This window comes from Vulpes vulpes, chromosome 15 (genome assembly GCF_048418805.1).
Source record: "Vulpes vulpes isolate BD-2025 chromosome 15, VulVul3, whole genome shotgun sequence".
In the NCBI taxonomy this organism is placed as follows: domain Eukaryota; kingdom Metazoa; phylum Chordata; class Mammalia; order Carnivora; family Canidae; genus Vulpes; species Vulpes vulpes.
In genome coordinates, this window is record NC_132794.1 from 10,753,548 (window position 1) to 10,770,130 (window position 16,583).

The window sequence follows — 16,583 nt, forward strand, 5'->3', positions numbered from 1 at the left end:
TTGTGCATGTGTAACGTGTAAAAATATCAACACACGATGCTGTATATTGGAAACTAATAGAACATTGTGTGTCAGTTACATGTCAATTAAAAACAAACAGAAGAATTCAGCAAAGTGACAAACCTGATCGCCCAAGGCAGAGACGGGCAGCATGTCGGAGGGAGGAGGCTGGGATTAGGGAGGATCCCGGCTCCTCCTGTTTCTCAGGGCACCTGTCTTGCACACCTGTGTCTCGGTCTCATCATGATTTCAGAGGCAGAGGCCACATCTCTGGGGCCCTTCCTGCTTTAACACGATCCGATTGTATAAATTCGTATAACCAGACTCTACTTAGTAGCTGGTACTGGCCCCAACAACATACGCACAGAAACAGTCACTGGGTTGCTGAGACACCCGTGCAGAGCATCCCTTTGGGAAGGTTGCTCAATTTCTTCCGATTCACGAGCTCTGAAAATGAGGAGGAGGTGCCAGTAACTGTTCCAGGAAAAAGCTGCCTCCTTACTCGCCTCAGAAGCCATTTGGCTGCCAGAGACACAGGGTCCTCAGCCTGGGGCAGAGGCCCCAAGTGGACTTTTTTAATTTTTTAAATTTTTAATTTTTTTTTTGTTCTTAAATATTTTATTTATTTATTCATAGAGACACACACAGAGAGAGAGAGGCAGAGACACAGACAGAGGGAGAAGCAGGCTCCATGCAGAGAGCCCAACACGGGACTCGATCCAAGGTCTCCAGAATCATGCCCTGGGCTGCAGGCGGCACTAAACCGCTGCGCCACCGGGGCTGCCCCAAGTGGACTTTTTATAAAGGAAAAAAAAAATTTTTAAGGCTGGTAGCACTTACTGATGCTAAGACTGCAGTGTTAACTAAAGCTCACAGAACAGATGATCTGGAACTGACCAGGAATGAAATTTCAGTTTCTAGATCAGTTCTCTGGCAGGCCGAGGGAATAAGAGTTGGAGGCAAACTGGAGCACACCAGCTGCTTTCTCTTCTATTAACTCTCGATGCTCTTCAAACTCGCCTCAGTGCGATGCAGTCAGTTGAAACTACAGGATGCCAGGGGATGGTGGCTTCACTTCCCTGGAGCTTGGTGGAGCAGAGCAGACCCTGTCTCTGGCGAGGTACTACACCAAGGTTACCACATAAAGTACAGAACACCCAGGTAAATTTCAATTTCAAATAAACAACACATCGTTTTTGGCTATAAGTACATTCCACACAATATTTGGAGCATACTTATGGGGAAAAAAAATGCTTCATTGTTTATCTGAAATTCCAATTTAACTGGACACCTTGCATTTCTATTTGCTAAATATGGTACCTTAATTACATCCATTTCAAGCAAAGACTAGTTGGTTCTTAGTCTCAGAGTATAACAACATCACCAAACCAACCTCTCCCCCTGCCAAAACAAAAAACTCTCAAAACAAAACTTGCCTTTTTATTTCCAGGACATGTTTTTTAAAAGTAGGTCTGTAAGTATCTAATAATAATAAAAAAAAAAAAAAAAACAGAAAAAAGAGATGGATCTTCTTCTAAGTCTCCCTATTTAAGAGCTCGGCACGCCACTGGCCATAGACACTGGTACCAGCTAGTTCTTTGGGCAACCCTCACCCCAAAAGCGACTGGCTCCCGACTCATTGGGGTAGGGGGAGAAGGGAGGAAGAGCAGAATTCAAAGATGGCTACTTTTGCAAAGAGACCCGCTGGGGCAGAGGGACAGGGGAGGAGGCAGGACAGGGGAGGGCGGAAGAATGAGAGGAAGCAGTGCCAGAGCCCAAGCCACAGAACATACATGTCCCTCTACACAGAACACCCACCCAACCACAAGCTACCTGTGAGGTAAAGGAAAAAGTTATGGCTTTAATAGAATGCCAGTAGTTGAAGGACACATTCCCACCCCACCCTCATCCCTGACTTCTCCCCAGTCTCTGCATTTGCGCTGAGAACCAGGGAACCCCTGCCCACACACTGCTGGTTTTCTGGACAGACAGAAGCTGCAGGGCCTCAGGCAGTAAAGGGCAGTTCACTACGCTGGGGTAGGTGAAGAGACAAACACCTCCCCAAGTTTTTCTGAAATTGTGTTTATTATCCTGGTCAAAAGTTACTCATCCGATACAGTAGTCTTGAATTTTCATTTTGCATGGTTATAACAGAGTGAATGATTAGCTTGCAATTCAAGGCATTTTTCATAAGCTTTGCTCTTCAAAATGGTGTTAGTGTTGTTGTCGGGCAAAGTCCTCAACGGCAAAGAAATTACATTAATGAAATGAAATAAAGAATGATGTGCTGGTACCACAGATTACAAAGTGGCTCTAAGCAAACCATTCCCCCCCTCTCATGGCAAGAGAGATCAAGAGCTAAAAATACCTTAGAAAAACAAATGGCACCTAATACTCATATAAGGGTCAAGTTTGTAAATTATTAATCCATGGTACTCAAAAGTGAGAGAATTAAATGCAAAGCTAAAATCTGGTAAATCTTCTCATTTCCTCTTCTTCGTGGAATATAGTTTTTCTTCAAGTGGGACTGGGACAATCCCTTCACACTCTTTTACTTCCTGGGTCAGAGGGTGTCTTATAACATTCGGTCTAATGACATCAATGTCTCGAGACAAATGTTCCATTATGCTCTCAACAGCTGTGGCTGGTGCATAAAAATCCACCAAGAAATACCTGCAATAAAATAAAAATTTGTGAATTCCTGCATTCTGAAATACAACACTTTCACTATTTCACTATTTTGGTCAATGTTTTCACTTTACTCCTCTCCAGAGAAGATCAATGACACAAATACACACACACACACACACACACACACACACACACACACATGCACACCTTTGTCAAAACATAGAAACTACCAGCTGACCAGCTGAACAGTGGTACTGGCCCAACCTCCCTCTTCCTATGGCTGGTCCCATTACATTCTTGTGAAAATCTGAAATTAAACAAACTCTGTGGTAGCATAAAGCATTGTGACATTACATACAGCAAAGTCTAGAGAGTACAGTAAGATTACAGGTCTAAGGAACAGAATGTACTATTCAACAAGGCTAAATTCTTCAAACCATTTTTGAGAAAACGTCTATCAGGTAAGTCTTCTAATTTTCTAAAGGAGTTTACAAGTAACTTAATGCACCTAAGAGGCACAGTGCATACCATGAGCCACACTTCCCAAGCAAGGGAAAAGATTCTGAAAGGCCTGGGACTTGTCTGAGACTATCATGCATGTTCGAGAACTGACAACAGAAAGAAAATCATATGAATCTTGGGAAAAAGAAAGAGCTTAACATTCTTCCACTCAGAGTAGACTAAGGCTAATCCAGAAGGGCATCTACAGCCCACATCAACGACTTCATCAGCTCAGCTGGATGATGTTACAAAGGAAGAAGCATCCCTCCTCCCTGCCTGCACCCTCCTCTCAGTTCTCAAAGTATAAGCCTCCCTTGTACTGTTTGGTTTGAACCACAGTGCTGTGAAAGGACAGTTTTCAGGGCAGTAGTTCAGAATTCTGCGATGTTCCAGCTGGCTAAGATGACCTCTGACATCGCTTACTTTGTTCTAGCCACACTCTCCTCCCCAAGCATATTCCCATCCTAGGTCTTTGCACTCACTGTTCCTTCTGTCAGAAATGTTTGCCTGAGTTCCACAGAGCTCACCCCTCACTTCCATCATGTCTCTGTCCAAATGTCACCTTGTCAGAAAGGTCCTCTTTGATCACGGCTCCTAAAGTAACATCCTTCCCTGCCCGCCCACCCAGGCTTATTACTCCATCTGCCTTACTCGGTGCTTTCTTGTTTCCCAGAGTGCTTATCGCTGCAGATATAGGACATAATTTGTTTATTGTCTATCTCACTCCACTAAAACATAACTGCCATGAGAAGGACTTCTTTACTCCATCCCCAGCACCCTGAACAGAGGCTAACATATAGTAGGTCCACGGTAAATGGCCGACAGTGGCTGTGTTGGTGTGAAAGATGAAATTCTCACAGAAAGCAGAAAAGACCAAACTGAAAATGGACAGATTCAATAAGGAAGGGAGTTATGGGTAAAAGGATGACATTTTGTGTAATTCCATACAAAGAGGGTTCAAAACTCATAAAACAACTTCCCAGGTGAACATCCACAATTAGCTGAGCCTAGTGGGAAAGTTATTCAAGTAAATATTAAAACTGAAAGGACAGAAAAACACACCATGCACAAACATGAACCAAAAGAAAGCTTAAGTGGTTTTAGTAGTATCAAAGTAGATTTAAGAGCAAAGAAAATTCCCAGAGATAAAAAAAGATAATATAGAATAGAATGATCAGTTCACCAAGAAGACACAACAATCCTAAATGTGTATGTACCAGACAACAGAACTTCATCATACAGGAAGTAAAAACTAACAGAACTGAAAAGAGAAATAAACAAATCCACAATTACGGTTGGAGACTTCTAACTTCCTCTCAGTAATCGGTAAAACTAGTCAACAGAAAATCAGCAAGGATACAGCAAAAGTGAGCATCACCATCAACCAACTGGATCTGACATTTATAGTACCCTCCACACAAAAAGAGCAGGGTACACATTGTTCACAGTTGCAAACAGAACATTTACCAAAGTCAACCATATCCTGGGCCATAAAATAAGTTGCAATAAATCTAAAGGCATTCGAATCATACAGAAGACACTTGGGAAAATCCCCACATATTTGGAAACTACACATACATCTAAATAGTCTATGAGTCAAAGAAAAAGTCAAAAGGGAATGTGAATTGAATGAAAATGAAAACAACAAACAAAGTTTGGGGAATGCCACTAAAGCAAGAACTTTATAGCACTAAACACCTATGTAAGAAAAGAGGAAAAGCCTGATGCCCGGGTGGCTCAGTTGGTTAAGTGCCTGCCTTAGGCTCAGGTCATTACCCTGGAGTCCCAGGATTGAGCCCTGTATCAGGGTCCCTGCTGAGTGGGGAATCTGCTTCTCCTTCTCCTTCTGCCCCTCCCCATTCTCTCTCACTCTATCTCATTGTCTCAAATAAATAAATATCTTTTTTAAAAAAGAAAAGAGGAAAAGCCTCAAAGCTTCCACATTAAGAACCCAGAATAAAGGGCAGCCCAGGTGGCTCAGTGGTTTAGCGCCACCTTCAGCCCAGGGCCTGATCCTGGAGACCCGGGATCGAGTCCCATGTCAGGCTCCCTGCATGGAGCCTGCTTCTCCCTCTGCCTGTGTCTCTGCACTTCTCTCTCTGTGTCTCTTATGAATAAATAAATAAAATCTTAAAAAAAAAAAAGAACCCAGAAAAAATTATAAATACAAAGACAAGGGGAAAAAAAGAGAAAAGAAAAGAATAAAGATCAGAGCAAAAATTTCTGAAGCTGAAAACAGAAAAACAATAGAGAACATCAATGAAACCAAAAACTAGTTCACTGAGATCAATAAAATTGACTCACTTGTAATCAGATTGATCAGTAGAAAATGAGGAGACAAATTACTAATATTCAGGAATGACAGAGGTAAAATGGCTACAAATTTTACAGATAATAAAAATATGGAAAAAGACTATTAAGAACAAATTTTGCAAAAAATCTGACAACTTTGATGAAATTCCTTGAAAAATGCAAACTACCAAAACTTACTCCAAAAGAAACAGATAAGCTGAATAGCCCTATATCTGTTTAAAGAATTTAAATGTGTAGTTAAAAACCTTCCACAAAGAAAATCAAAGGCCCAGATGGCTTCACCAGTGAATTCTATCAAATGCTGAGGGAAAACATACCAATTTTGACACAAACTGGTCCAGAAAATAGAGAAATACGTCCCAACTTTTTCCATCAGGCCAGCATTACCCTGATGCCAAAACCAGATAAAGACATTATATAAGAAAATAAAAAACTGGTATCTTAGGACATAAATGAAAAAAAAAAATCTAAAAATTTTAGCAAGTTGACCATTAAAATATATATGAAAAGAATAATACATCATGATCAAGGATCACAGCAAGCAAGACTGGTTTAACATCTGTAAATCAATGTAAATCACATATTAATAAATTAAAAAAGAAAAACCATGTAATCATTCCAACAGATGCAAAACAAACAAACAAAAACCATTTAACAAAATACCATATCCAATTCCTGATAAACTCTCAGCAAAGCAGGGCTACAAGGGAACTTCTTCAACCTTAACAAACCTTACAACCTTATATCTTTGCAAAACCTGCAACTAACATCACACCAACTGGTCAAAATCTGAATGCTTTCCCCTGAGATTGAGAATAAACAAAGGGTGATGTTCTCATCATTTCTATTCAATATTTTGCTAGAGTTTCTTGCCAGTATAATAAGGCAAGAAAAAAAGAAAAGGCATCCAGATTGATAAGTAGTATAATTATCTATATTTACAGATGAGATGGCTGTGTATATAGAAGATTCTAAGAAATTTACAAAAAAGATACTAGAATATGTGAGTTTAGCAAGGTTGTAGTATACAAAAATCAACTGTACTTCTATATACTAGCAACAAATAATCACACTTTGAAATTAAATATGAAATGTTGAAGGATAAATCTGACAAAAGGTGTGCAAGACTTGTACACTAAAAACCATAAAACATTATTAAAAGAAGTTAAATAAAACCAACACAAATATCTTGTTCATAGGTAGAAAGATTCTAACTTACTTAGATGTCCATTCCAAAATTAATCTATAAATTCCTAAGGATCCCAATCAAAATCTTAAAAGACATTTTTGTTAGAAATTGATGAACAGATTCTAACGTACATAGGGAAATTCGAAGGACCTAGAATGGCCAAAACAACTTTGTTATTAGGAATAAAGTTGAAGGACTAACATTACCTGATTTCAAGACTTATTATAAAGCTATGGTAATCACAGCAGTATGGTATTTGCATAAAGATACACAAATAGTTCAATAGAATAAGAGTCCAGAAATAGATCCATATATACGTATATGCACAACTGATTTTTGAAAAAAATGCAAAGGCAATTCAATAGAGAAAGGACAGTCTTTTCAACAAATGGTGCTGAACAATTCCAAATCTGTATACAAAAAATGAACTTTGATCCATACATGTATCATATGCAAAAATTAACTCAAAATGGAATACAGATTTAAATATAAAACATAAAGCTATAAAACTAGAAGAAAATACAGGAGAAAACTTGTGACCTTGGGTTAAGCAAATAAACCTCAGACATGACACTAAAAGCAAAATCCATAAAAAAATATTTGATAAACTAGACTTCATCAAAATTAAACCCTATTCTTTGAAAGATACTGTTAATAAAAAGACAAGCCACAGGCTGGGATTTATAAATCACACATCTGATAAAGGACTTATTTGTACAATATAAAAAACTTTTAAAAATGTATTTAAAAAAAACATTTTTTAGAAAAGGGCATAAAATTTGAATAGGCATTTCACTGAAGATATATTATGGCAAAGAAGCACATGAGAACGATGCTTTGTCATTAGAGAAATGCAAATTCAAACCACAAAGAGACACCTACTAGAATGGCTAAAATTAAAAAGACTGACCATACGGAGTGTTAGGATACAGAGGAACTGGCATTTTCAACTCACTGTTAGTGAGAATACAAAATGACATTAACTGTTTTTGGCATTTTCTTAAAAGCTAAACATACACTTGCCATTATGATCAAGCCATTCCACTCATAGGTATTTATCCAAGAAAATGAAAGCATTAGTCATCACAACAACTTGCATATGAATGTTCACAGTGGCTCCACTTACAATCCAAAACTGGAAACAAAAATATCCATCAACATGTAAACTGATAAACTATGGTATGTCCATATAATCAATGGCATACTACTCAGCCATAAAAAAGGAATAAGCTGCTGATATACATGAATCTCATAATACTTTTGCTGATTGAAAGAAACGAGTGTATAAAAGGCCAGAGGCTGTCTGATTTTATCTAAGAAAGATTCTAGAAAAAATAAACTAATCTACAGTGAGAGAAAGCAGACCAAAAAAAAAAAAAAAAAAAAAGAAAGCAGACCAGTGATCATTAGAGATACGAACAAGTGAAGAGAAGGATCACAAGATGCAGGAGGGAAACTGAGGGGGGACTAATTTATTATCTTGATTATAGTGAATTCACGGGTATATACATATGTGTCAAACCTTATTAAAGTGTATATTTCATATGTGTAGTTTATTGTGTTGTCAATTTTCCCTATAAAACTGCTGATTTAATAATGGTGCATAAAAACCTGAATGGGCAGGCATTGGTGAATGATTTGGTATGAGTGGTAGTGATGAGAGAGCAATTAAAGATAATGAAGGCTCTGGAGCACGTGGGTGGCTCAGTTAGTTAGGTGTCCAACTCTTAATTTTAGTTCAAGTCATGATCTCAGGGTCGTGGGATGGATCCCCACATAGGGGCTCCACACTCAGCAAGGAGTCTGCTTGAGGATTCTCTTTCTCCCTCTCCTTCTGCCCCTCGCTCCACTCACCCTCTCGCTCTAAAATAAATAAATTCATCTTTTTAAAAAAATGGTGTAGGGGTGCCTGGGTGGCTCAGTGGGTTAAGCATCCGCCTTTGGCTCAGGTCATAGTCCTGGAGTCCTGGGATCAAGTCCCAGATCAGGCTCCCTGCTCAGCGGGGAGTCTGTTTTCTCCCTCTCCTCTGCCCCTCCTCCTGTTCCTTCTTGATCTTGCTCACCCTATTTCAAAAAAATAAAATATTTTTTAAGAAATGGTATAAATTCCATCATCAAGTAAACTTCTTGAGTAAGTAACTTGTACGTTTGCTAACTGATTAAGATCACCATTTGGACTTACTCTGAAAAATTATGCACCACCCTGGTCAAATTTTCCAAGGTGTAATTCCACTTGTTTATTTCTACTCCACATAAAAGGCACTAGATTCATAATCACCCCAACTTAAGAACTGCTCATTTGTTCAACATTTAATTATTGATTACTTACCTTGGGTAAGGCTCTACAATAGAGCATAAAAAAGTTTGTGTGATCAATCTTAAATTACCTTCTCTTTGCCAACCCCCTGTCCACAATAACTATGGCTGCTGGTGGCCAAGGCAAGAAACTCACTTAGCAGAGCCCCAGCATTTCTTTCTTCCCATTTTATTCATTTATTCTTTCATTCTGTATTCAACAAAATGTCCTTCCAAACTACCACAGGCAAGTTATGACCTCCAACCTCTGTTTACCAAGATTCCCACCATATTTATTCCAAGTAGTCCCCTCTCTCTAGAAAGTCCATAGGGGTCCCTGCTCTCCAGTCAAGCCTGCCCTAGCAGTCAAGTATTCAAGTTATTCAATACCCCATCTGGGGTTCAGCAACCACTGTTTCTTTCCGTTTTCTATTCAACTGTACTAGAGGCATTTTTGTGGGCTAGCCTCAGGGTCTAAATAATATTTTTAAGAGGAAGTGGGTGCGCAGTTGCCAATGACCAACCCAAACACCCACAAATCAACTCTCATGCAGTCTTCCCAAACAACACTGTCCACATACTGGCACTCATGAAATCATCCTAAGAAAGACACCCAATGCTTTTGGATACCATTTTGTGATATGGGTAAAAAGAATTTCTCAGGATAGAAGCTAGATGCCAGACAGATTATTATGAGAAACCTCTTATTTCGGGAATTAAAAGGAAAGTGTCTTACACAGAACTTTCTAATTTTCAAAGTGCTTTCATATCTTATCAACAGCTTCTGAGGAAGAAGTTGAACAAGAAATGGAAGCTCCATTCCACATGGTCATTCAGAAAGTGGAAGAGGAAATAGTGCTGGGTATTGTTTTGGTCCAGAAGCTTTCTCCTAGCAACACTACTGCTCTAGTAGTTTTTGAAGTGGTCCTCCTACACACTGCCTCCTTTGAGTTTTATAAGGATTAAGTCATTAGCTCAGGTCACTCAGCTACTAAGTGGCCACAACCAGAATTCTAATAGAGCAGGTCTTCTGACTCCAGGATACAAGAAGCCACATACAGCTTTGGGACCAAAGGGTTACAGAATCACAGAATGTACATGGTGGAGAGGACCATGAAGACAATGCAGTCCAACCCCTTTGAGTTGCTTATGAGGGACCTGGGGAACCAATCTGCTCCAGGTCACAGGTTCCAAACTCCAGAATCCACCATTCCCCACTCTGTCAACCACATCTCTTGGTACACCTGCACACAGCATTCTACAGGTTTCTCAAGGACAAGAAGTCCTACCTAAAAAAGACCTGGATGTCCAAGATGAGGCTATAACTTGGCTTCTGGAAGATCCCTGTTAGTATAAAAGCACCTCTAGCCTTTACTTTTTACCTAGTCTACCTTCCCTCCACCAGTCATGGACACTCCTCAAGCAACCAAAGCTAAACAAGAGCATGGCCAAAACGCAAATAGGTTTCTGACCACAACCACAGCTGTGATGGTCATTTCATGTTATCACCCTGCTGATCTGTGCCTAGGGCTAAGGTGGGTGGGCAAAGACTGCTTCTGCTCCCATGGAAAATTCCAAAAAAATGAAACATCCCCAAAATAAGTAAGAGGGCAAGTAGTTTCAGAGATGGGGAGATCTTACTGTATTCACCACTCCTGGTTGAAAGCTGAAGCTCTTACCTTCCCACTTCCTTCCTAGGGCACCTCCACCATGAGGGAACCAAGCAGAAGTCCAGGACAAACTCAAATCTCCGTCTGCCTTAGTGGCCCAAGCACACGGGGCAATAGCCCACTATGGCTTCCTCATACAGAAAAGACCGTGACCAATTCCTGGGTGTTGCCAGTAATCTTTTATTCATATAAGTGGGCAAACTAAACTGGTCAGTGAACATCTGTTATGGGTAGACCTCAAAAGGAGGCTAAAAAAGGAGATACAGAGGGCCTTGACCTCCCAGAACATATAGTCTAGATGGAGAGAGCAGTCATAAGGCTGGTATGCTGGCAGAAACCTAGGCTCCCACTCTTCATACAAGTTCCCCCAGGCCTGCAGGAACTGTGGAAATGATAGTAATGGACATCTGACACCTGGATGCTAGGCTTTTCTAATCTACAGAAGGTGACCCGAGGAGTGACAGTGACATGATAGCATATGGGGCACAGCCCTGCATTTCCGTTTTTGCACACGAAGGAAGTGAGGCCTAAAAACAACCTTAGAGTAGTGGGTTGGGCAAGTCCTGATACCTGCAAGAATCCCTTTCTCTGACCACACAGGTCCATAACAGATCTATAAAAATGGGAGTTAGGTTGGAAACATGACCTTGAACTCCCCTGATAACCCACTCCTTACATCCTGAAGACGGCCACGGAGAAGCCATTCTGAAGTCCAGATGAGCTGCTGTTCAAGGGAAGGGAGCCCGAAGAGGAAAGTCTTAGTGTCTCCAGAGGAATACAAGAGCCCCCTGCCCCACCACCAGTCTGGCCCTAAGAGGGGAAGATCAAGAGGATTCAAGAACCACAATTAAATACCAATCTTTACTTCTTCCCCTAACCAAGCTAGGCAGAACCAAAAACAAGACCATAGTCACAATACATGTGAACTTTCTTATCTCCATCCTCACAATTTAAGCTAGAGTAGTTGAGAATTATGACTACAATTCCAAGCGCCTAGACATACCTCAAAGCTGGCCTTCCAATTAGGAAAAAAAAAATTTCTCCAAACAGTTTTCCATTCTCTAATCAACAATTAAATCAGTAAATGGACAAATCATCTTGGAAAATCCAGTTTAGCAATCTAAAGTGTAATGATGTATATATTCCCAGTACCTTCAGTCCTGTGCTGCTCAGTGGCACCAGGTAGCCAAGGCCCATGTCAGCACCACCACCGCCTTAAACACAAAGCCCAGCAGTGTTTACATTTAAAGGTGTGTTTTCCCTTGTGTGGTTCTAATTACAGAATCACACTTGGTCTTCAAGGCAGAAATCAGTCTTACCCAAGCCATCTCTCTTTTCTACAGAACTTCACACTGATGCAGAACCAACTCCGCAGAAGTGCAAGTAAAGGGACGACAGGTACCAGGCAAGGAGATAAAGTACAAGAAAATGTTCAATATACTAATGTCATTCTCATTGCAGATTTCCAGTGTTCAAAAGGTGGAGGAAACTATTTCATAGGCAGAGCCTGCCCGTGTGGCATTCCAGGTGATGAGTTACCCTTCTCTGGATTTCTTAAGAGACTCAACACTACACATCTCCCCATGAGCATGACTAAAACCCAAGGGATCTGAGAAGACCCAGAGAATGGCTTCCCCAGGACAGACTGAGCCCAATCCTGGGAATCCAGGCCACTGGGAACACTCCATCCACAGCAGTAGCTTCCCCAGGGAGCCAGCAGCTCTCACTAGCCTTCCACTCCTCCTCTGGGGTCCTGCCCCTAGACTCATTCCCCTTAGTCTCAAATTCTGAATTCCGCTAAGACTGTCACCACCCCTACCCTCCTACCCCCCTACGTCCCACCCCCAGGTTGTTGAGGGAAGATATGTGTCTTCTTGCAGTGCTTAAAGGTCGTGATTGGTTTTTATTTCACTTTTGTCTTAGCCCTGCTATTTACAAGTTTACCGCAAAAGCGCTTGCCTGAATTTGAGTTATATTCTTTGTCTCTGTTTCTCTCAGACACAGTCGCACACTCACAGCCTCCCCTTCCCCCTAGCAGACAAGTGGAAATTTCCACTGAAACGCTCAGTGGCTCACGGTGGGTGGGGGGTGGAGAAGGGGGATGGGAGGGATTTGAAACCAAGAAGCATCTTCAAGCCTCTCTCAGAGGATAGGAAACAGATCTATCTGAATGCCAGTTTCTAGACTGTATCAGTTAAACCTTGCTCGATTCAGGCTTCACTGAGAGTGAATTCTTCACCTTAAAACCAAGGAACCCTCTGCATGGAAAAGCCCTATTTCTTTTTATATCTGTTGGGGTTCATGCATTTTTAAAACCACTAAACCTAGTGAAGAATCCTTACAAATCTCAGGAAGCTGCCACTAAAAAAGAAACCCTCAAGGCCGCAGCAGCTCTGCCTTGAAACCCGGTTGTGCAGCACCTTCACACAAGAATGGGGTCAGGATGCTGGCCTGGACTTAATGCTGGCAGGAAAGCACGAGAACATGGAAATGTTAGCTAACAGGAAAACTACAGAGAAGAATCAATCTCCTCTAGAGAGGGTGCCAGGTCTCTTGGAGTAAGCTGCAGACACATTTGGGGAGAGAGTCAGTAAAATTCCACTGATTCACCATAGAGTCAGTTATTTTTATCATTCTGCTTACCCGTAAATAGACAGGCATCTTATATGTAGGCCAGCAGATCTTATAAGCACCTATTTACATTTTAATACAGATGAGAACGGAGAAAGAAGGGACGACAGTCAAGAAAAGCCTCCTTCACTTCCTAAGAATTCCTTTAGGCACGCCTTCTGGGGTAAGTCCTATCTCAGAGCAGCAAAATCAGATCTTGTAACAACAGTCAAAGCCCATCGGGGGCATCGTTTTACAAACACACACAAGCCCAATGCTGAAATATGGACCACAGTCTCTTCTACAGTTCTCTCTCCTCCAGCAGAAAGCCCATTCAGTCTCAATCCAGCCCCATCTAGTGGAAAGAGAGCCTTATACTAGTAAGTGCAGCCCTGAAGTCTGACACTGGAATGGTTCTAGCGGAGGGTGACTGACACCACGACTCAAAATACCCATCCCTTTCTAGCAAGGGTTTAAAGGAGCATCTACTCCTACTGCTCCCCTCTGCATATGTGACACCATCACCTTTTAGACTCTGAGAAATACAATAGGAATCTTCTACAACACCAACTTTCCCTTTCTCAGAGCTGATGTAAGAATGAAGGTGAACATCTGAAGGTACAAAGTAGAGAAAAATCTATGGGCCCCCAGGAGACCAAAGCAAATCCAGAGCTGAGAATGAATCTCGGAACTTTTAAAACCTGCTCCCACCCCCTTCTTCCCCAACTCTGAGTCATGCTCCAACCGCTTCCAGACACTGCCTGGAGACAACAGGTGGTGAGTGAGGCCAGAGCCTCCATCTAGAAATCTGGTCCAGAAGACCCAAACTTCCTAACCACCCCAGCATGGCCCAAGGAGCAACAGGGGCATCTGGTTAACTCCTTTTTGGTCTAATTTCACATCACCTGGGGTACAACTTAACAAGTATTTGGAATATAACAAGTGTACTTGATTTTTTGGCATAGACCGGTCAGAGATTGATATAATAATAAATACCAGGTCCTAACACTCCCTCTGGGGAGGCTCCCCAGATAACTGTGAGGCAGCAGTATCTCTCCTATCTATCCACTTTTCTACACATCTTTATTTTGGGCCCCCTTAGCATGCATTTGGAGGAAGGTGGTGAGGATGCAGAGTGATAGAGGCAATCACCCAACAAGATGGGAAGTAACTGCCACAGACACTCGTTGTCAGCCAGGCCAGGTGAGCCCAGCTGTGCTAGGCTCTTATACCTCTTTGGCTGGTTCCTACATGAGCAACATACAGTCAAGTCCCTGATTCAACTGAAAACTCCTTGTGACCAAGACCACAATAATCACCAGAACCATCCTGAGATCTAGGAATACTACCGGGATATACATTTCCTCCCTATTTAATGTAAGAGCAACAAATACATAATACCAACAGTACCACAATGTGATATGGGTTCTTGGAGGGCATCTAGGTTCACTCGTTAGCCAGCTAAAAAAAATTGGCTTTCACATACCAACCTCCGGATTCAAATCAGCACCTCACCAAAATTACAGATACAGGCCATGCCTCCAGGGATGTTCCAAGAGTTAAAAACATTTGAATGCTAAATTCATAACAAACAATTCTACAGTTTCTTTTTAATCAGTTCGAAAAATTGAGCCTTTCCAAGGCCCAGCACATAATCCACTTAATACATGTTTGTAACACCTTATGTGGTTACATGTGATGCACACACAGACCTAACCAAGTGAACAAAAGCCTGGTACAAACATCACTGAGGGTAGTGACCTGAGGGCAAGACTGGCTGAAGTCAAGAGAGTATCAGGCTACACTTCAGCTCCACACTACAGACAACTGACATACCAATTTTTTTTTTTAAGATTTTATTTATTTATTCTTGAGAAACACAGAGAGGAGAGAGAGAGAGGCAGAGACACAGGCAGAGAGAGAAGCAGGCTCCATGCAGGTAGCCTGACGTGGGACTCGATTCCGGGTCTCCAGGATCACGCCCCGGGCTGAAGGCGGCGCTAGACCACTGAGCCACCTGGGCTGCCTCATACCACTCAATTTTTAATCTTTACCCAGGTAATGCCAAAATACATCAGCCCCTCCTCTCCTTTTACCAAAAGACACTGTGAAGAATATTAACGAGTAATACAAAAATAAGTTAAGGGTCATAAAAAGTTGATAAGCGAAGCCAACTTCTTACTGAAGGGCTCTTCCCATTAGCACACTAATGTATGCTGCACATCTCTAGAAGGGATCAGATTGTGTAAGGGACTTCACACTGTAAATGCTCGCTCGCTTGCTCTCTCTCACATATACACAACATTTTTTGATGGAGCATATCTGTATAACTAGTATTTCAGAGACTGCACTTTGGAAAACACTACCTTAGACAAATACATACCAGACATTGATTAATCCCAGAAAAGCAAGCTTAAACCATGAGCCTCCCCAACTGGGAGGGAGGTTCTGTGTCTATGTACAACACACAAATATAGTACACTTTATGAATACTCCTCCTCCTTTGCTGAGGAGTCTGAAAGTAAAAGAGCCAGAAATAAAATTGTTAAATGTAAATGAACTAAGTGACAGCAAGAGTCCTTGGTGGGGCACATGCACCTTGTCAGGAATCAGAATGTAGGGCTAAGAGTTGTCAGCAGTTGTGGCTTAGTTCCAAAGGAGTTCCTCCACAATCTGAATGTATGCCATCCACAAGAGAAAAACAGCACCACCCAACCCCAGCACCACACACAGACGCCTGACAACTAAATTAGTTTGTACAGTGGTTCTCAGAACATGGTCCTCAGACAGCGGCATTAGCACTACCCAAGTACTTGCCAGAAGTGCCAACTCTAGAATGCTGGTCACACCAACCCTCAGTAAATCCTGCTTGGAAAGGGGGCAGAAGAAAGCACCCCTAGTGCACATCCCTGAAAGCACAGGCATGAGGGAACGGGCTTCTCTCCCTGCTCAGTGCTTTCCAACTGAGAACCCCACTAGTAATTCTTACCTAAATTTTATATGCTCCTCTCTAAACAAAAAGGCAAAAGCATTCATAGCCCTGCCGTTAGAATGAAGCCCCTTTGTGGTTAAGCTAAAAAAACAAAAATGTTACACACACCATCTCCATCCCTCTCTGTGATGACTGTGGAAGAGGAATCGCCACTGTGCATTTCACGTTGCCTAGCAACGCCGCAGGCACTCTCTTCAGAGGTGTTCTCAAGAAGCTGAACACTAGCACAAAACAAGGGGAAGCAATCAAAAGATGAGATCTGCAGTATGTGCCACCCCTTGGCAGAGGTTTCAATGCAGTAAGAAAACCTCGGTGTGAGGCATGACTGCATGCAGACCTCTCCTGTGGACTGCACTTGCACAAGACCACCAGTCCCACATGG

The 16,583-nt window shown here is 41.7% G+C and overlaps 1 protein-coding gene across 1 annotated transcript in view; it reads right to left on the minus strand.

Moving 5' to 3' along the window:
* Nucleotides 1-2,066: 2,066 nt before the first annotated feature.
* MRPS6 (mitochondrial ribosomal protein S6) overlaps nucleotides 2,067-16,583 on the minus strand; it is a 65,249-nt gene continuing 50,732 nt past the window's right edge. The window contains exon 3 of the mRNA XM_025985182.2: nucleotides 2,067-2,673. Coding sequence (XP_025840967.2) covers nucleotides 2,484-2,673 — 190 coding nt within the window. The 3' untranslated portion in view covers nucleotides 2,067-2,483. The remainder of the gene's footprint in view (nucleotides 2,674-16,583) is intronic.